The sequence below is a fragment of the Euleptes europaea genome, chromosome 2 (assembly GCF_029931775.1).
Source record: "Euleptes europaea isolate rEulEur1 chromosome 2, rEulEur1.hap1, whole genome shotgun sequence".
Classification (NCBI taxonomy): Eukaryota; Metazoa; Chordata; class Lepidosauria; order Squamata; family Sphaerodactylidae; genus Euleptes; species Euleptes europaea.
The window spans coordinates 103,657,327-103,679,292 of NC_079313.1; the positions used below are offsets into that span (position 1 = coordinate 103,657,327).

Consider the following 21,966-nt stretch of genomic DNA (forward strand, 5'->3'; position numbering starts at 1 on the left):
GATGTGGAAGACCTCTGCCTGAGACTCTTGAGAGCTGCTACCAGTCTGAGTAGACCATTCAGACTTCAATGGACCAAGGGTCTGATTCAGTATAAGGTAACTTTATGTGCTTATGTGCAAGAGGCTGGTTCTGCTGTTGTGCAATACCTAACCACTCCCATAGGGAGCGCACCACATGTTGCTCCACCACCGACTTACTTTTCAATATCTTCATGCTGGCTGGTGGAGGTGGTAGGAATAGAACTCATTACATCACCCCGTGCCAATACAGAAATGTTGCACTTTACATATCCTTTAATCCCTGCTCTGGTGTCCTTTGGATCATTAAGAACAGCCCACTTCTGGTAGAATCTGTGATCTAAGAACATAAAGGCCAAAATCACATGTGCCCGGCAAAGTGCAAGAAATGTGAAATGTAACTGCAAATCAGTTTTCCTGCATGGCCATCAATTGATTCGGAAGTCAGATAAAAGCATATTTAAAACTGTGTTTCTGCTTTTCACACATGCATGCCCACTGCAAGAGGGGGTAGAAAAGAGAGCTCCTGAACCTGTCTTGCATCAGCAGGTGGAAGGGAGAGCCAGATATCGACATACTGTCTCCTTTGTGATGCATTTAGGGTGGTGGGGGTCGAAGGCCATATGAGGGATGGCATGTGCCCCAAAACATACACGGCACAGAGCTGAATGCTGGGATCCACCTGCCACTCTGCGCCACCTGCCACCTTCAAAGTCCACGTGAACTTCGGAGGCAGCCCAGAGTTTGGATCGCTGATGCCTGCCGCTTCCAGAGCATGTGGAAAGATTCAGCATTATTCGGGACCTGCTTTTTCAGCTCCCTTTAATTGCTGCCATTTTTTTTACCAACCCCCACTCCCCAAAAAAATACCAAAAAGGTATTTTTCAGGGTGGTGCACACCCCTAACTCATAGTGCAAACACCCCCCAACACTCCCGTCCTCTGCTTTACTCTGCCTCCGGGTGTGGGCTTGGGGCGGAAATTGGGGCGCTAGGGAGCTTGTGCCTCTAAGCCCTCTTTCAGCACCAGCAAGCAAATGTACACTGATTGCTTTGCACATGGAAGAATTTGGGAGGGCAGGAAGAACCAATGGGAACTAAGGTAATTTTAGCTCATTCAATGGGAGCTTATTCAGGCTATCTGTCCCTTCCCCAGACCACCACCACCACCACCCAGCCTACAGGCTACAAGGAGCCGGTGGGGAGGTCTCCTTAGGACTCTTCTTGTTAGTCTCCTTATTACCTTCTAGATTACATGGTTTCCCTTAGAAAATGTAGGTTTGCCAACCTCCAGGTAGTGCCTGGAGATCTCCCAGAATTGAAACTGATCTCCACATTGACAGCAGGGCAGTTTATGACCACAGTGTGTTATTGCAGTCTTTCCAGGACATAATATAATGCCCAGTGGCTTTAGAGATTTCATCTTCATTTCAACCTTAGTTAAAACAGCTCAAATCTTCCCTGGAAAGATTAACCAGATAGGACCAGATTTATCCCAGATCCAAAATCTTGACCCTTGTAGGGGGGTGCTAGATTATAAGCACTGAGAAGAAATCTATTTTTTAAAGAGTCCTGTTCGTTATTTTGATAGGATTTTTTTAAAATTTAAGAACAGCAAGGTTCGTGTATCATATAATAAAGAATGGGAAAAACATTCATAATGTATAAATTATTATTTCATAGTGGCTTGAAAAATACATGTGGTCAAATCCCATGAATTATATTGATGATGAACAAAAGGACCTGAAAGAGCTTAAGAGACTTCAGCTAATATTACTATGCAAATATAGCCCAGATTAGGCTCAAAGAAAACTCAGAGCCAGGGTTTTGGTTTCTTGGACCCAACTTGGGTTCTCCACAACCCCACAGCAGCTGTGGATAGCTTGTAAAAAAATATAGGGGAGCCAACATGGTGTAGTGGTTAAAAGCAATGGACTCTAATCTGATGAACTGGGTTGGTTTCCCCATTCCTACACATGAAGCCAGCTGGGTGACCTTGGCCTAGTCACAGTTCTCTCAGAACTCTCTCAGCCCTACCTACCTCACAGGGTGTCTGTTGTGGGGAGAGGAGGGGAAGGAGATTGTAAACCAGTTTGATTCTCCTTAAAAGGTAGAGAAAATTAGCATATAAAAACCAACTTCTTCTTCTTCAGATAGGCTCAGAATGCCACTTTGGCCTTCATGTACTGTACCTGGTTGGCTGTAAACAGTCTCTAGATCAATCTTGAACGTCCCTATGAGTGTGCCTAGGAATGGGATCTTCTTCGAATGAAAGACCTGTGAAGTAACACAAACCACCTGCTCAGTATTGAATGACGTGGCTGGTGAAAAGCAGTGCACTGGTCTTTTACTGGTCTTTGACCGTAATAAATAATTCATTCATTCGATACAGAATCTAACAAGGAAAGACCAAATGGAAATGCTGGTGGGATCCAACCCATAGCTCGCTTCCAAAGGAGTGTTCAACAGGCGGGCAAGGCGAAGGAGCAATCGATTATCTTCTCCGCAGCAATCAACACTGTTGAGAGAGCTGCTTTTCCAAAGGGAAGAGGAAGGGGGAAAGAAAGCCTAAAGTGGAAGAATATGGGATGTCTCAAGACTCCCACTGGTATGGGGTGCTTCTTACCCCCTTTGTTATTATGTTGGACCTCTTCCCACAATAGTTGCTGATACTTACAGAAATGTCGATTAGTCTGTGAAATAAAATTTCTCTTGGTTCATGGAATTCAAATGTAAAATACTGGAAGAGAAGAGGAAGAATTCAGAGCTATATGAGATGTTTTGACCAAAGGGTAATGGAAGTTTAGATCTTGTTCATATATTGCAAAATGTCTACAAAGAACATTGCTTCACATACTCTTGGTATACACTTGCTGGTAACATGGCAAACTACAGCTTCTTGACATAGGTACACAACAGCAGTGATCTGTGCATGCAGTTTTCATGCCTGACATTTGTTGTTAATTCAGCCCAATTTGTAATATAAGAAGTGGCCCAAGGAGGTGCTACTAGCAGGGCCAGAGAGACTGACAATGGTTTGTAGCCTAATAGTCAGGTTGATAGCAGAAGTCATTTCAATTTGGCAAGATGCTTTGAGTGTTGGCTTTGTAATCTTCCTTACATACCTCGTTATAAAATGGACAGTTGGTTGACTTCTGTGTTGCAGTGTGCCTCTTTTCATCGCCAATTCTCACAACCACAAAAGGGTCAATGTTCACTCCCACCAATTTCTGGGCTTCAATTATATTGATGCCAATCTGTAGAGACAATACATTTCCTAGGATCAATCTGAGGAAGTCATTATCATGGCAAAGGGAATTAAGTAAGAGGTATGAGCAAATGGTTTAGTTTGCTTGTCTGAGTAAGAGGTATGAGCAAATGGTTTAGTTGCTTGTCTGAGTGGTGTTTGAGAGGTATGAGCAAATGGTTTAGTTTGCTTGTCTGAGTGGTGCTTCAACTCACAATTTGTTTTCATAAGTTACTGGTAAATCAGGGCCACTTAGAAACTTTATTTTAATCTAAAATCTCCCAAATTAGGTTGCATGAACATTCAAGGATTTATAACCAAGAAACCTAAGGAACTTTACATTTGGGTGTGGTTTTGGGAAGCAGCATTCCCAGTCCCTGAAATAGAAAGTTAATATGGACTTTACCTGGAAGCTTTGTGGCCTAGGAGTAGCATACAGGTCCCATTTGGAGAAGACTCTAGGACGGCTGCAATGGAAATAAAACACCAATAAAAAACTAAGGAAAGGCCCGTGGCTTGAAATGTTGTTTTATTTTTGGAGTGCATCTGAATATACATAAACCTGCATCAAAGACAAATAGTGATTTCTGCACATTCTAACCAAAAATGACAACAAAGGAAGGATGATCCAAATTGCTTCCCTAATCCCTCAATCCCCATGAGTTTCAAAGAAACACACTGTGGGAGCTGCAGCTTGTGGGAATGGAAGTTCTATGTAAGAAACAGGGTGATTTCACAAGTGATGCTAAGAACACTTTTTAGTCTCTAATGCATCCTTCATCAATATTATTTAAGAGAGATGAAAAGTGGAAGAAGCTAAATTTTTAATCGAATGTACTTCAAGCCACTTACAGCCCATTCCTGAAACAATGGCGTGCAGAGTCAGCGGGGAAGAGGCGCAGCGATTACACGCACTTATGCTGGCGGCAAGGTCACGCCGCCTCCAAAGAACGTTCGGCCCAATTCTCAGGAATGGGCTGTTAGACTTTGAAAATAAAAATGGAGTATAGCTCTTTTAATCTTTTTAAAGGCCAAAATAGATTTTATATTACAACCGTGAGGCATAGAAAAGAGCCAGTATGTTGTAAGGGGCTGGAGAAAAATCTGTGTTTGGATGCATCCATTTCAGCCATAAAGCTTATTGTGTGACCTTGGACAGTTGCTAGCTTTTGGAGCTCAGAGGTAGAATAGAAATATAATAAGTATAATAAAAAGGTGGAATAGAAATATAATAAGTATAATAAAAATTGATTTAAGTATCATTTGTGGAAATGATCCTGGATCACACACTACTAGCAGATCAAATAGACAAGAATTTCACTGGGAAAATCATAAAGTTCATAGAAGTTCACATTGAAAGGCTCAGTTCTGGCTGGTACATGTGACAATTGGAGGTGGTTTTCAAAAAGAGTACTCCCAACCCTGGAAATGACAGGGTAAAGGCAGCTGTGCGTTGTGTTCCACACCACAGGCAGCATATCACCCCACCAACCTCCCAAACCAAACCAGTAAAGTCACGGTACACAGTCCTGAAGGGAGAGTTTGCCTTACACCAGATTCCTTTTGGGACAAAGATGCAAAATTGCTACTAAAAATACAGTGAAAGGCTCGTTTTTCTGAATAGGAAGAAAGGCACTTTTTTGGGAATAGCAGCCTCATCTTGTGGAAAGAGCAAAATACCTCTTCACAGGGCTGAAGACAATGCCCGAGAACTCCATGTCAGATACATCATAGTAATCATCATCATCATCGGTCTCCAGGCCTTTCACAAGTTTCCTGCCAAGCGCTGCAGCCTTCCTGTCCAGATCAGCTGCTTGCTTCACATCCTCAGGTCTGTAACACACACATTAAACACAAAGGGAACATAAAGAAGCTCAAGGTGAAACCATACATCATGCTTCAGTGGTTCTGAAGTTTTTAAAATCTTGCCTTACCTTTACAGTGAGATTGCTACAAACAAATCCATATAGTTTGGCATAAGCAACTTTGCAGAGGATTTTCTTCCCTACCCGTTTTTTTACTCCATTTAAGTACAGGTTGTAATAACCTTCATCATCATCATTAACACAAGCTAGCTCAAGTTAAGCATCTTTAAGTCATGGTTACAATGCAAGAGAATTAGCTGGAATCCTGAGTGCATCTTCTAGGAAGTAGACTCACTGAACTCAATGGGAATTACTTCTGAAAAACACAGTTTAGGGCTGCTTAACATGATTTATCTTTCCCATTGAAATCAATGGAACACAGAAATGCTGATCTTTGACCGGATCATGCCTTAGCCCTAAATAGCCACGGTCATTCAATACACAGTCACATCAAGCAAGTGGGACTAGTGTAACATCTGTGATTCAATTTTAAATATTTAATTTTCGACAAAGCTTCTTATTTTGTATAGGGAAGGACTTATCGTCCAGGCAGCGTTTAAAACACTTTAATCTCTTTGGCTCATCTGAGAACCCAAGAAGCTACTTCCCCGGTACCCAAAAAAAAAGAAAAGAAAAATTCACCAGGAAATGTAGCTGGGATGATACAGAGAGAGGCTTATGCTAGTATTGAAGAAGAAGAAAGAAGAAGAGTTGGCTGTTTATATGCCGATTTTCTCTACCTTTTTAAGGAGAATCAATCTCCTTCCCTTCCTATCCCCATGACAGACACCTTGAGAGGTAGGTGAGGCTGAAAGAGTTCTAAGAGAACTGTGACTAGCCCCAGGTCACCCAGCTGGCTTCATGTGGAGGAGTGGGGAAACAAATCCAGTTCACCAGATTAGCCTCCGCCACTCATGTGGAGGAGTGGGGTATCAAACCCAGTTCTCCAGATCAGAGTCCACCGCTCCAAACCACTGCTCTTAATCACTACACCACTAAATCACAATGTGTTTAGAAGGCTATAACTCTGCTCAGGACTGCACTGTAACTTCTGAATAAATATGCATAGGATCAACATGCATATCTAATAGAATTTGCTAGAGTACCAGTTCTCAGAATCGGAATGCAAAAAGAGAAATAAAACAAGCTGCTTAGCTCCTTAGAGCTGATCATAATCCTTGAATATATCTCATATACTGCTGGGGCTATCACAGCTGAATGGCTTCTGGGATTGTGCCTGAGTTGTTTCATCACAGCATCCTCACCATAGAGCCCTATGCCCATCACTGCATCATGTAGCCAGTACTACATCTAGGCTGCATCTGGTAACTCTGGTAGCATAGTTATCAGCATTGTAACAAAGGATACTGCAACTATGCTCAAGCTAAGACTGGTCCAAATCTGGTCAGCGCTTGAATGAGAGATCTCCTAGGAATCTTGTGTAAGCTACCCTGAGTTCCCTGATGGAAGAAAGATAGGATATAAATGTAATAAACAGTTGGACCCTCCACCTCTCCGGGTTCTGTGTTGGTGTAGCATCCCAAGATGACCAATTTGTGCAATCACTCAAGTTGTAGCACTGCAAAAACATTTATATTTGAGCATTCATTTGTATTTTCCTGAGAAGCTATTCACAGGATCAGAAGGTGAAATAGAAACAAAATTGGCTTCTTACTCCAGTTCCTCGAATCCAGGGTTGCGGATGATAACCTCTGAGCTGCAGCGAACAGAAATAAAACATGAATAATTCAAAGCAAACACAGCCTGTCTATTTAGCTAAAGCAGCTTTCTAACACATTTGATTTTTAATCTTTCTTGATTGACTATCAGAGAGTTCACAATTTTTTGTACAGTGACATCAAAACTCTTCAGGTTACTAGCTCCGATAAGTTGCTACAGTACCATTGCTTCCAATGTAAAAGGATTATCTTTATCCATGACATTTCCTTTCTCAAGCCTCAATACCATATTGCCCAGGGCTATTGATCACTTGCTTGAACCTTGTATGTGCTGAAATCTTTTCCTCCTTAATTGTGTATTTCTTCCCTAGAGCAGAAAATTTCACTTTTTAAAATGGTGGCAAAGAAAAAGCTATTTCAGAACCATTAGCCAGCCATATCATTGTAGAATTTCCTTAGCAGATCCAATTTTATAAACCTAAGGCTGCAAGGCTGGGGGGTGGATCTCCATAGGAGCACAGGACAAAGTGGCAAACACACCGGCATCCAGGAGCAACAGAGCTCTGCCGGCCCCTGCCACCAGCGCAGCCAGTCCAGAAACTAAATCCTGGAAGAGAACGGCCGTGCCGGCATGGGGGAGGCATTCCTGAGGCATTCCTGGGGATGGCGCTGTCTTTAGGCAGCCTCCACACCCCTTTCTGCCTGAGTCTTCTTTGATCAGAACTGAAGCCTTCGTCTGTGATAATAAACATAACAGTCTTTTACAATAATTTTGTTACCTGTCTTTCATCTGATAGACAAAATCTTCTTCAGCCCACGCTCCTGCTGAGCCATCTGGAGGTTGGTATTTCAGCTCTAATTCAATGTATATCTATATAGGAAAAAGAAAACATTTAGAAGGGCCACCACTGTTATTAAAAAGTCTTAAAAACAGCACAGTATAGTGAGTAAATTTAGATGAAGGCATCTTGAGCTCACTTATTGCATCATCAAGGATGTATTGGCCATTAGATTGGCATGGATACATATTCCAACCATCTCTCTCTGCAAAAAAATAAGACCCAATCTATACAAACTACTAATCTCAGGATAAACTACTCTTGCTCCATACCATGTTTGATAGCAAGTGCTGGATTACTAGGTGACTGCTTTACTAGGTTGATACCTGCACACATAGTATATGAGAGACATATACTAACCAGTATTACAACTAGAACCTATCTGACCAGATGTTTGAGTAATTGGGAATAGATTTTACAACCTATGCACATGCCTGGTTGGGTTTGAACTGTTTGTATATGTATTTATTAATTTATTTCTGTAAAGGTGTGCAGTCTTAACAAGGGTTTTAATTAACCACTGATGAAGGCCCTATAGGCCAAAACGTGTTTGGTATGTGGTTACAGTTATCAACCTCAGGAAATGTCATTGTGCTATTTTAATGCTTTTAAATAATTTTTACCTTTACATAACCTTGGGTACCCAGCTGCTGTTTTTAGGTTGGGTTTTATTCCCCTCTTCTTTCTTCCATTACCCAGGAATTCCCCAAGAATTCTGGGCTATGCTGCAAAAACAGGGGGGAAACCCTATTGGATCTCTTGGATCTTATGATACACAAGTGGAAATATAAACAGATTTAGCACAGATCGGCTTGTGCAAAATCTTGTGCCACATGTAGCACTTTCCTCCCTATATATTACAGTGCCAGGAAATTAGTTGCACAAGACCTTGCACAAGAGGAAATGCAAGTGGGGATACAATAGTGCAAGTGGCTACTGCAATCTTCTCACGTTTCTGGTTGCACAATAGCTGTAGCACAAGCAGAAATTTTGCACTGGTTCCACATTTATTACATTTTTATCACCCCCTTCCTCTAAGGAGCTTGTTGCATTGTACTAGGCCTTAACTCTTCCATTTCATTCCAACAACAACATTATGAAGAAGGTTAGACTGAGGCCATTCATGCAGGGCCGTTTCCCTGCTGTTACCCCCGCTAATACAGCATCCGGGAAACACTGGCAAAACATGCGGAATTGCACAGGGAGAGCGAGGCGACCTCTGACGGTTGGGAAAGGCACACATAATCAAAATGAAGCACTGGAGAAGACGGTGGGATGACTGCGAGGGAAACAGCCCTGCATAAATGGCCTGAGTGTGTGTGACTATCTCAAGGTCTCCCAGAGAGCTTCTTGGCAGAATAGGGATTTGAATCAGTCCTAATCCAACATTGCAACCACTACACCACTCTCAGTGCTCTCACTGTTGCTTTTCAAATAATATTATGATAGTGGCATTACGTACTCCAGTGATTCTGTGGTGTTTGTCAACAAGAGCCTCTTTGATGTTAAGTCTTCCGGATGTTACCAGGTGCTGAAGGCTGATGACTAAGGTACCAAGTAGTCTACAACACAATAGGCAGCATTAGAACAAAACGAGTTAGAACATAATGTGAAATTCTAAGAAAATGATACATGAATACAGACATATCAATATGGACTACACATTTCAAAAGAAAAAAGCACATCTCTTTTTGTGTGGCCATGCATGTTTGCACACGTAACCTGGTATTAACCTGGAGTTCATGTCTGTACTTTTGAAAGGCTGAAAGCAGCAAGACACTATCTGGCTACAGAATCTCTCACTCCACTGCTCCTCCCGGTACTAAGCCCCCAGTTCCTGAGAGGCAAAAGTAAAGCCTTCCTTGCTAACAATAGGTAGAAAGAGAAGGGTGGCCAAAAATACTAGTGGAGCAGCAGCATGGCAGGGGGCACAGCATTTGCACCCTCTCCTGTGGATTTGGAGCTTTTTAAAGGACTTCTTTGGGTCTCATCATGTAAGGAAAGGGCTTAACTTATTCCTTTCCCACTTTACAATGATGGGTTTGCTATGGAGAGTCCTTCTTTACTATTCACTAGCCCAGTGGTCGGCAAACTCATTAGTCAACAGAGCCAAATATCAACAGTACAACGATTGAGATTTCTTTTGAGAGCCACCTATACAAATAAAGGGAGAAGAAAGAGGGGGCAGGAAATTAGCTTGCTTTCCCCATCATTTCCCCCACCCTGCAGTTATTTATGGAGCCTTCAGCTCGCTTTTATTAAGTCCCATCAACATAAATAACGCCATTAGGGTCGCCCAACTCCTGCAACTGAGATTTTGCTACTAGGTTAACAATGGGAGGGGGGTGGAAGGTGCCCCAGTGTCTGCCTGCCCTCAACAAATGCTGTATCTCCCATTCAGCCCCTACACAGCAGCCACCGACTCTATGCCTCCGGAGTGATCTTGTGCAAATCCCACCCCGTCGCCACCGCTATCTCCACCCAACCCCACCCAATGGGTGCCCTGCTCTGCACTCTGGGAGGGATCCCCCCCCCGCGCCCCACTGCCGCCGCCCTCCCCTCCTTCCCGGGCCGGCTGGGTAAGGCAGCGGCGGGAGCGCATGGGGTGTGCAGCCCGCTCCTGCCCAGCGTGAGGCAGAGCCTGCCTCTCCCCCCCTTGCAGCAGCAGCCTGGGCGGCTGGCCACCACCTCTCCCCGCCGCCTCTGATCCCTCCCCGCCGGAGAGAGAGAGAGAGAGAGAGAGAGAGAGAGAGAGAGAGAGAGAGAGGAGGGGAGGCCGAGGAGGGGGGCACCGCCTCCCGCTAGCCTGCTGGCTCCTTCCCGGGCCGGCTGGGCGAGGCGGTGGCGTCGGCGGGAGCTCACGGGGCGCGCAGCCCGCTCCGGCCCAGCGCGAGGTGGAACCTGCCTCTCCTCACCCTTGCAGCAGCAGCCTGGGCGGGCGGCCGCCACCTCTCCCCGCCGCCTCTGATTCCTCCCCACCAGAGAGAGAGAGAGAGAGAGGAGGGGAGGCCGAGGGAGGGGGCGCCGCCTCCCGCTCGCCTGCTGGCTCCTCCCACCTGGGACGTGCTGGAGCGTGGAAGGAGCGCAGCGCCTCTGCCTGGCTGGGCGCGGGGATGCGGAGGAGCCACTCAGCCGACGGACGTGGGGGTGGGGAGGCGCACTCAAGGGGCCAAAGAGCCACATGCGGCTCGGGAGCCGCAGTTTGCCGACTACTGCACTAACCATTACTACATAGAGGAGCATTGCCTGCACCTGTAACCAGCATCTTTTGAGATTTGCTTCTTACTAGCAGGCACTGATGCACCATGTCATTACTCCTTGATCATTGTTGTTTTTTGCATGATGGGTGATTCATGCCTCTCCAAAAAAGGCATATCTCTGTGGTTGATACTTGAGACCATAGCAGCTACCAGTATGTGTCAAAATTTGGGTACATGCATGTATGCTTGATTGTAAACTAAGTAATATACAAGTTGATGAATGAGGTCAGTCTAGGGCCTTAAAATCCTTTAATTCGGCCCTACTTTTGAGAGTTTGTTGCACTCAAGCAGTGAAGTAACCAAAACTTGATTCTAAGGTCTAAAACGCACGGTCACTTACTCTGGTTTCTGCCCAGTTTCCTCCCTGTTTATTCCCTGTTTCACCCAGGATCAAATCCTCGCAAACGAACGGCACCTAATTTGCTGCTGGCTGAGCGATGTGTCGACCCAAAACAAACCCCATTTTGCAATCAAGGAGCCAAACCGTTATCCCTGGCTCGTCTCAGATAAACACGAGCTGAGTCTTCCCGCGTCACAACGGCTCGCCCGCCTCCAAACCCCTTCCCTCGCAAGGCTGTCATTGGTCAGCTCTATCTTGTTTCGATGGCTTCTTCAGGTCTATTTGACCTAAGAGTCAAATATCATGAACTGCAAGGTTGCGGTCGGATAAAATGGAATATATTGTCTGAAGAAGCCATCGAAACAAGATAGAACCGGAATCTTGTCATAAAGGGGCTTTTGCCCAAGTATTTAGAAATGCATAGCTGGTTCTAGCAGCAATATTTCTAAAAAGGTGTATGTCTGATTGGCCAGCAATGGTCTGCTGATCACAGAAGCAAGTGCATCTCCTTGGCAAGTGCATCTTCTTGGTGTTTTGCAGTGCGTAGGATCCACGCAGCTGGAAGAAATCTGTCCTTGGCAAATCACACAATAATACAGTGGATTACAACACTATTGGAAATTTGGTCCATAGGACTATATGGGACTTTGACAACATAGGATCTCGCTAGGAGTAGGGGAATCTTTGTGCATGTATATGTTGTCCAATAGTCTTGCAAATAGTAAAACAGTCATCTTGCTATTGTTTACATCACCCACTGTTTCATTATTTTGTATGAAGGATTATCTGGTTTCTATTGTATAATTAAGATAGTACCTCAAGAGTAGTAAAATTGCATATAAATTAATCAGTGGTTGCGTACTGATATTCTTACCGTAGTGGTTTTTTTACAGTACCTGGAGGTTGGCAACCCTAGCTACAAACAGAAATAAGGCCTCCCCAACGAAAGTACGTCCTGACTGCAATATGTTATGAAACATACATATGCATCAGTGATAATATCAACCATCTCATTAAGCCAATGTCTAGCAGGTGCCTCATTATCACCCCCTGAAAGAAAGACAAACCTACCTATGGCTGAACACTTTACTGCAGTTGTAAACTTTAACTAACAGCATCTCTTCCATAATGAGCTTTCTATAATGGGGCCAGCGAAAAAGCTGAAAAGCAAAAACGAACAGGAGAATTAATGTTCAGAGACCTTCTGAAGGGTCCCATCATGTCACACTTCTTCATGTCACATACTTTTAGACAGTACCAAACAAAGGGGTGTTTTAACAGAATAGAATATATTCTGTGAGTTGCCACATCTGTTTAGCTACAGAAATCTCCATTATTCATATGAATAGTGATGATAGGTAGTCCGTGATTATTTTTTCTCATTCCTTGGCAACAGAGCAAGCTGGTTTTCTTGGGGAAATTATACCCACAAGCTTAATTGGTAGTACTGAAAGAAGATTATTTGTTTATTTATTTAGAGTTTTTTATGCCACCTCTCCATATATTAGAAAAATTCAGTCAATGAAACCCTCTATGTTCAGAAGCACACCTCTGAATACCACATACTAGAGGAAAACAGGAGATAACTATCATTCTCATATCCTGGGATTCCAGAGATGCTGAATAATATGGACTATATGGTTTGATCTGGCAAGACAGTTCTTATGTTCATACGTTCTAAAAATTAAGTCAGAGTTATGAGATAAGATCCTAAAGCAACTTCTTCTCAATAAGGATCCAAAAATGCTACAAACCACAGAACTGACTTCAGCTCAGGAACCAGTTTTCAGCTGTATAGCAGATATCAGGGAATTTACATTAACTGGGGAAAAAACCTTCCACGCACTTGATTAGTTGTGCTACTTGCATAGATTCCCTAACATTCAATACCTAAAATATTAAAATGATTAAAAATCAGTGAATTTTTAACATTATACATTAAAATGTTAGATTTTCCAGCAATTAACTCACAGCCTAATCCCAGACCACTGACTTGTTGCATAATTACTTCTTCTCATAAGGGATCAGCCACCAGTTTGGTTGCCCTGGTACCATCTCACAAGCTGGCAGGAACTGGCACAAGTGGCTTGCTCAGCATTGGTTTAGAGGGCCCTGGAGGATTTTGGCTGCAATCCTGAGGGGGAGGGGCAAATCTCCATAGGAGCCGGTGTGACCCCATGCCTGTGTAGGTGCCACTTTGTCTCAGGATAAAGTGGCAAACATGCCGGCGTGGGGGCAAGTATGCTGGCGTCTAGGAGTGGCGGAGTTCCACCAGCCCCCACTGCCAGCACAGCCAGTCCGGGAACTAAATCCCAGAAGAGAATGGCCATGCTGGCGTGAGGGAGGCATTCCTGGGGGTGGAGCTGCCTTTGGGCAGCTTCCTAACCCCATTCGCCCCAGGAACACTCCCTTGAGTGGTGGCAGGGCTGCACCTCCTTTTTTGTGTTTAATGGGGCCTTCCCCCCTATTTTTACTTTTTTAATTTTTAAATACTCTTTTTTTTCTCAGAGGAGGCAGCACAGCTCTGCCGCTCCTGGCTGCCATGGATCTACCCCCCTTTAGGAATGGGCTGCCCGTTCTCTAGTTCCCAGAAAGGAACAGCAATTGGATAAGCAGCTGGCTGGCTAGCAGTGGGCAGGATGGGATTGTTGCCTATCACTTCGTTATAGAACCAACCCTGATGGTCAGATAACAATTTGATTGCTGATTCCATGTTCAGGCTTTCAGCCAGGTCATTCAGCTTCTCCCCTTCCTTTCTGGATACATAGGTCATTTATGCATGGGTACTTTCACTCATGTTTGCCCCCTCCCCTCCCCCGTCTGACTTGGTTGTTCCTTGGAGTTATGCATGAGTTTTCCATCCATTAGAGATGACCTCTCTGCCAGCCCTCACAAATCCCGGGACTTCCGGTTCCTCTGTTAACCTGATTCTTCTCTCTCCCCTGAGCTCAGCTCAGGTGAAATCACCATGCATAAGGCAAAGTACGGGTTACACAAGTTTGGTTTCTCTCACAGCCAATTACAAAGCAGCATGTAAAGAGGCGGGGATTCAAATGCTTCCTGCTTCCTTGGAGCTCTTTCTGAGCAGAAGAAAGACTTTTTAAAACTGGGGCTTAGATTTCTCCCCCCCCTTTTTTGTGTTTTGTTCTTAAAATGTTTTTTTATGCAGCAGTTGGGTTTGGGGGGATTTTCTCTCACAGTAAGCTCTACAAAGTAAGCCAATTACAAAACAGCATTTAAAGGCGCGGAGACTTGATTTGAGCTTGGAGATTGCTGGTGTATAGATTCCAACAGGAAAATGTATGTCCAGCGAGCAACAAACCTCAGGTAAAACTCCCATGCATGAAACGACCATAGTTTCACTGTGGGAAGCACAAAGTATGAAGGGGAAGTGTTTGCCCAGGGCAGCCACGTGATCAGTTCCTGTGGCCTTAGAAAACTTTATGATGCTTCCTTACCTCTCCAAAGACAGCTTCCTGGCCACAGTGTATCTTTTTGGTCTTCTGAGTAAAGCCTTTGGAGAAAATACATGTGGACATATGAATCTGCCTTATAATATTGGTCTAACAAGATCAGTCATTACCTATTCTGACAGGCAACAGAGTCTCAGACAGAGGTCTTTCACATCACCTACTGCCTGATCCTTTTAACTGGAGATGTGCACCTGGGATGATCTGCATGCAAATCAGATGTTCTACTGAACTACAGCCCCACATACAGAGAGTCTGAACCGTCTGCCTTCCTCCAAGACACATTCTAGATGAGTGTCATCAGTGAGAGAATATTCACTCTGCTTTGTCTGTGACATACATAACAGTCTGAGCAAAATTTTTAAAATAGTCTCTCTCTTATGAGCGCCAAACACTACTTCGGAAAGAAATTTTCCCACTCAGCTGAGTAAGGAAGCATCAGCAGAAATACCTATAACATCCAACTATGGACGATTCCACATTATAAACATTTTGTGCTGCCATTTCCCCCTTTCAGCTACAAACACAATTGAAATGGTTGTTCCACACAGCACTTAGTATCATGCTAAATTTCCCATAAAAATTTGCCAATGCCTGTCTTCATCAGAAAGATCCTACTATTGGGTTTATTTGTTGGAAGTAAATCCCATTTGTTTAGCAAAGGTTTTGCTTCTCCTTCTAATTATCTTTCACTTCATGCTTTTGTTTCTAAATCCACATTGTGGTTAATTACTTCCTGTTCACTCCAGCAGCTTCTGAACCAGTCTTTAATCAGGGTGTGTTTTTTCCAGGAGGAGGCTTTTATTACTGCTTTTCTCTTTTCAAAACTGAATGTAAATGGTGACTTCCTAATAATTTTAAGATGTTTATCAACTCAGTTATCTTTCTACTAGAATGCAATATTAAATGAAGCTTCTCTGTATACCCAGCCCACTACTGGGGTACGGAATAGGGCTTCCAGGCTCCTGCTGGTGGTGGGGAACACCAGGAATTAGGTAACACCATCAGCCAATCACAAACCCCATGTCCTGCCCTTCCCCAACTCTTGCCAGTTTCCAGCTGCTGGCTACCCTCGTACAAATGCATGAAGCTGCCATATACTGAACTGGACCCTTGGTACATTAAGGTTAGTTTTGTCTACTCAGACAGGCAGTGGATCTCCAGGTTCTTAGGTAGCGGTTTTTCATGTCACCTCTTAACTGATCCTTTTAACCAGAAATATCAGGGATTGAACCTGGGACTTTCTGCATGCCAAGCAGATGCTCTACCACTGAGCCTCAGTCCCTCCCCTGTGTTGACACCAAAAAGAGCTTCCCACTCATTTGTTGCCTTGCAATGGGGGTTGCCAACTCCAGGTTGGGAAATTCCAGGAGATTTGGATGTGAAATTGGGGATGAAACTCAGCACAGATGCAATACCATAGAACCCCCCCTGTGAAGCTGCCATTTCCTCCAGGGTAACTGATCTCATAGCTTGGAGATCAATTAGAATTCCAGGAGAACTCCAGGCCCTGGGTTGGCAGGTAGGTTGGCAACCCGACATTATGCCGGAAAAGCCTTGCAAAGCTTCCTTAAATCCCTTGATAAAGGAACCTTCACATCTATGCTGCTATGTAGGGACAGCTCTTAGAGACTGTACAAAGAAGAAGACCCTTAGATAGGATAGCGAGGTCAGCACCTTCTCTCCTGTTAAGTGTCATTCCTCGTCTGTCTCCAGATTGCTACTTTTAGGGCAATATCCAGCTTTTTTGGAAGTTCCACACTTATCTGTCTCTCTCTCAGGTAGTGATGTAGTAGGACACTATCTCTGTTTCTCCTCTTAACTATCAAGTATGTTTGTTGCTGAATAAAGCTTTATCTACACTTTACTCAGGCTGTGCACCTTTGCTGTGATAATTACTCTGCCAACATACTTCAAGCCAAGTTTCTGTCTGAAGTGTTCAGTGGTAACCAGTTGTTTGAAAGGACAAAACAATTACTCAGGTTTGAGATTTCAGTTCCTAGTACAGGTTGAGTATCCCTTATCTGGACATCCGATACCCAGACTGATCCGAAAACTGGATCTTTTTTGAGCCAGCGTGCAGGCATTACTCACACGCCCTCAGCAGTGCCATTGATGGTTCAATGTACACAAAATTATTAAAAATATTGTTTAAAATTACATTCAGGCTATGTTTATATAGTGTATATAAAACATATATAAAACATAAATGAATTTCATGTTTAGACTTGGGTCCCACCCCCAAGATATCTCATTATGTATGTGCAAAAAATTCCAAAATATGGAAAGATCTGAAATACGGACCACTTCTGGTCCCAAGCAGTCCAGATAAGGGATACTCAACCTGTAATACTGATTTCAGGTACTCAGTGAACTGTTCTGAAGTTTGATACCTGTGCATAGGTATCATGGAGAGGATGCCTCTGCATCTCATGACTGTTCAAAATAAGTGACTGAGAAACTGGAGCATGAAGGATAGACTTTCTGGGAGCAATAAGTTCATAAAAAGTGAGATGGAAGACAAATTGCTGAATGATATGTGACATAACCAGTGTTTTCAGGCAATAAACAGTTCACCTATCTGAGGATGTGAGAGGTTGACTGGGTTGTTGACAGGAAACAAAACTTGTCATAGAGAGAGGTTGTAATGATGTGATGCCCTTATAAATCACCAATTCCTTCTACAAGGGTGGTGGTGGCAACAGATGCCTTCTCTAGCAAATGTTTAAGTTGTAGGGTAAAGTACAAAATGGATCTCGGACTGTTATCAGCTTGTGAGTCAACAGTTACTAGCAAGGAAGCTGAGCTAATTAAGCCCAAAGAGGAAAAGACCAGCAGACTAAAAGGCCAGGAGGAGGAGTTAGGGACCCTCCTGGGACAGAGCAGCAGAATGGTTCTGAAAGAGGAAAATTCTGTCCAGTGTTATTTTGTTCTTTTACACCAGGGGTGGGGAACGTCAGGCCCGGGGGCCGTTTAAGGCACGCGAAATCATTTGGTCTGGCCCTTCGTGGGTCCTGGCAGATCTCTAGCTCAGAAGGATCTAAGACTGGCGATCTGCCCCCTCCCGTGGACAGGAATAGCCTCTATTCAAGGCAGATGTGAGTTTGTTTTGCCAAGAAAAGGAACATTTTCCCCCCTTGCAGAAGAGTCGTTAGCTATGGAGCTGCTAGGACCGCCCAAGAAACTAATTTTTAAGTTTAAAATTTTGTATGGCCCGCGAATAATGTTATAAATATCCAAATGGCCCTTGGCGGAAAAAAGGTTCCCCGCCCCTGTTTTACACGCTTGAGTTCTTTTACAGTGTGAAGCACACTGACTTGGAAGTGAGACTGATTTCACCCATTACATTTTTCTTTCACAGAAGTAAATTTCTTTTAAAGGTAAAGGTAGTCCCCTGTGCAAATATCGGGCCATGACTGATCCATGGGGTGACATCACATCACAAAAAAGAGAATTTGTATCATTTGAAATGCTGCCTACTATCATCAAAACTCTGATTAGACCATGGTTGTTTCTAACAGTTGCTTCTTGATACCTACTCATAACAAAACAGAAAACTTGTACTTCTAACACTCCACTACACACGGAGACTTCCTGTGCATAGGAAAAATGGATTGTGTGAAGTATCCCTAAGTTTAAATGATATCGAACTTCCAGTCTGGTTTTGGATTGCAGCTTTCATTTCTATTTTAGGGATGAAGACACAAAGGCCTGCGGCGAGTTATAATGGAAAGAGCCCATAGGTTTAAGAAATATTTCCACTCCCTATGGGCAGGAAGAGAACCCAGAGGATTTTCTTCTTTCTTAAAGAAGTCTGCTTCCCGCTAGACAAATGTCCTATATAGCTCTTCACATCAATTTAGGAAACTATATGTACCCATGTGGACACAGCCATATGATGAAGTATTTCACTACACTGGATGGATAGGAAGCTTTGTCTAGCGGCCATTTCCCACAGCATGTACATGCAGTGAAATAGGCACATGATGATGTGCATACATGTACATGCAGGAAGGCTGCAATTAGGAAGCAAGGGATATCTATGTAGGAAAAACATCCTGTATCAAGCAGGCCTCCGTTTCAGAAATGTCTTCATGATTCCATGACAGAATGAGCAAGGGAACAGTTCACATAACAGATGCCCCCCTCCCACAATGGTACAAGGGGGGCAGGGAGGGAACGAAAGAAAAAGGCACACTGATCAGTGCACAATTGGGGACTACCAGCCAATACAATTATCTACGAGCCCTTGGGAGATTGTCCCCCAGAATATTGACTCACCATCCCCTCCTTGTACACAACTGCCAATGTTGCCACCTTTCCCAGCAGAATGCTAAGTCGCTATTCCCCACCCATCCCTTCTCTCTTCCCAGAGCCCTGTACTGCCTTTGCCTCCACCCGGCATCCTTTCCCCCATCCCCACACTCCGCACCTCGGAAGCTGAGTTGCACCTGCCTCTCCCCTGTCCCTGGCAGCTGGGTGACTCTTTTAACGCTGACACTCAGGGCCATGGTGTTGCCAGGACTTGGCTCAGTGCTGCGCTGACCAGGTGCGACTGCTCTCTCAGTGTAGGACTCCACCTGTCTCTTCAGTGAGTCAAGACCGGGGACTCACCGAGCAGGTTTGGCTGCCCAGACCCCACCCGCAAGTCACACATTATCCAGTTCTGGCAAGGCCTTGTTGCAGTGGGCAGGCATACATTGCTCGGCCCCCTAAAACCCAGGAACAATGCAATGGACTACTAGCTAAGACAAAACACCCCACTCACCCTGTTTAGGGCCCCTTGGGTCTAGGGTTGCCAATCTCCAGGTACTAGCTGGAGATCTCCTGCTATTACAACTGATCTCCGGCCGATAGAGATCAGTTCACCTGGAGAAAATGGCTGCTTTGGCAATTAGACTCTATGGCATCGAAGTCCCTCCCCTCTCCAAACCCCACCTCCTCAGGCTCCACCCCAAAAACCTCCACTGGTGGCGAAGAGGGAACTAGCAACCCTACTTGAGTCACCATGTATCTTTTCACTTAGCCCCTATACTTTGTAGAAACCCCCATCCCCATGTCAGGCAAGAACTGCTCTAAAAGCAAAATTTACTAGCTGGCATAATACCCACAAATAGTTCTAAATGATTTGGAAGCTTCACTGATTTCTGTTTGAACACCATAAACCACAATGCATGCCATCTCTTTTCTACTTCATCTGAACACACATCAGGCTGCCTTATACTGAGTCAAGACACTGGTCCATCCAGCTCAGCACTGACTGCTCCAAATGGCAGCAGCTTCCCAGGATCTCAAGTGGAAACAGGCCTTTTTCAACTCCTTTTACTACATACCCTTTAACGGGAATTGGAGTTACCAGGGAGTGAAACTGTGACCTTCTATATGCAAACCAGGTACTCTACCACCAAACCACAACTCCTTCCCTGTTGACAGAAGAGGCAGAAGACCTGTGTCATCTCAAGCTTAATACCAAGATACTATTTGATTCCTTTTCTTTATTAGTGAATTGTATTCTGAATTACTAGAAAGCTACATTTGTTATTTAGAGAATTGATATATTCTGACCTAATTCTTTTTATTTCTCGGTTTCTTTTTGGTAACTTTTGTCCACATTACATCATCTATGAAACAAGTAGATTAATGATCAAGACTAGGTTTCGCAAATTTGCTTCAGTGACATTTGGGCTGGGTTGTCACCAGTTTGTGGATGATGGTCACTCATCTTGTACTTCTGACCAATTCCAGGAAGGCTGTAGAAACCCTGAGGCAGCTTTGGAGTGGATATAGGCTAATAAACTGAAACTTAATCCCAAGAAGACGGAAGTGATATTAGTGAGCAGAAGGCCTAACCAAGGATTTAAGGTGTCACCTGGATGGGGCTGCACTCCCCTTGAAGGAACAGGTTTGTATTTTGGGGGTGCTCTTGGACTCGGGCCTATTGCTGAATAAACAGGTGGCAGCTGAAGTCAGGAGTGCCTTTAACCCAAATTCCTGCTGGGGATGGGTCGGGGGGAGAAAAATGAGGGAAATGGGGAGGCAATGGCTAGCATACTGACACACTGATGTAACTTCCAGAATGACCTGAAGTTACATCAGCATGTTGCCAGTGATGCCATATATTCAGTCAAAACTCTGTGTTTAAGCCATAGTTTGGGCTGAATGCCAGAGTGTCCCCAGGGATGTACTGATGTCTCTTCCAGATGTGCTGAAAGTGAAGTCATTGTGTTGCCAGTGATGTCATTACGTTGCCAGCGGGAAGACCCCTTCAGCAGTGAGTCCCCTATCATCCCTGGGCTGGTAACCCTACTTCTATCTGCTTAGACTGGTTAGCCTGTTGAAGCTTTCTGGACACTGGCAGTGCATGACCTGATTACATCTAGATTGGATTACTGAAATGAATGATACATGGGGTTGTGCTTGAAAACTGTTCAGAATCACCAGCTGATGCAGAATGCTGCAGCCAGGATGTTGAGTGGAGTGGGTCATAGGAACCATATTACTCCAGTGGGTCATAGGAACCATATTACTCCAGTTGCTCTATCGACACTGGCTCCCAGTCCGTTTCCAGGCAAGATTCAAGGTCTCGGTGTTGACCTTTAAGGCCCTATATGGTTTAAGACCAGCACACCTTACAAACCTGACCGCTATGGTCTTCATTAAAGGCACTGCATCGGTGCCTCTGCTTTCTGAGATCAGGTGAGTGGCTATTCAGGAGAGGGCATTCTCAGCCATGGCACTAAAACTCCAGAACTCTCTCCCCAGACAGACTCGCTTGTCCCCTTCTGTTGCCACCTTTCTTACACCAGCAGCCAGTTGAAGACTGGCATTCCCTCAGTGATCCCTCTTTCCTGCCCTACGTTTGAATCGTTGTTATGTGTGTGTATTTTAGCTTGGCTTTAATTGTTTTAATGACATGTTTTTGTTGGTTGTAATGGTTTTTGACATGTTTTTATTATGTATGATTTTTATCCGTTAGCTGCCTTGGTACCCTGATGATAGGGTTGCCAGGTCCCTCTTCTCAACCGGCGGGAGATTTGGGGGGCGGAGCCTGAAGAGGGCAGGGTTTGGGGAGGGGAGGGACTTCAATGCCATAGAGTTCAATGGCCAAAGCGGCCATTTTTCTCCAGGTGATCTGATCTCTATCGGCTGGAGATCGGTTGAATTAGCCGGAGATCTCCTGCTACTACCTGGCAGTTGGCAACCCTACCTGGTGAGGGCAGAAAAATAGGGTATGTGTGAAATGGCAGATG

General features: G+C 44.3%; 1 protein-coding gene across 1 annotated transcript in view; it reads right to left on the reverse strand.

Moving 5' to 3' along the window:
* Positions 1–19,271, reverse strand: part of LOC130472753 (fer-1-like protein 4) — a 77,046-nt gene extending 57,775 nt beyond the window's left edge. Inside the window, exons 1-12 of the mRNA XM_056844170.1 lie at positions 19,149–19,271; positions 14,705–14,760; positions 12,318–12,406; positions 9,109–9,208; positions 7,587–7,678; positions 6,804–6,845; positions 4,944–5,096; positions 3,670–3,730; positions 3,142–3,273; positions 2,694–2,756; positions 2,209–2,293; positions 199–358 (exon numbers count right to left, since the gene is read on the reverse strand). Of these exons, the coding sequence (XP_056700148.1) occupies positions 199–358; positions 2,209–2,293; positions 2,694–2,756; positions 3,142–3,273; positions 3,670–3,730; positions 4,944–5,096; positions 6,804–6,845; positions 7,587–7,678; positions 9,109–9,208; positions 12,318–12,406; positions 14,705–14,760; positions 19,149–19,227 (1,112 nt within the window). The 5' untranslated portion in view covers positions 19,228–19,271. The remainder of the gene's footprint in view (positions 1–198; positions 359–2,208; positions 2,294–2,693; positions 2,757–3,141; positions 3,274–3,669; positions 3,731–4,943; positions 5,097–6,803; positions 6,846–7,586; positions 7,679–9,108; positions 9,209–12,317; positions 12,407–14,704; positions 14,761–19,148) is intronic.
* Between the last annotated feature and the right edge of the window lie 2,695 nt (positions 19,272–21,966).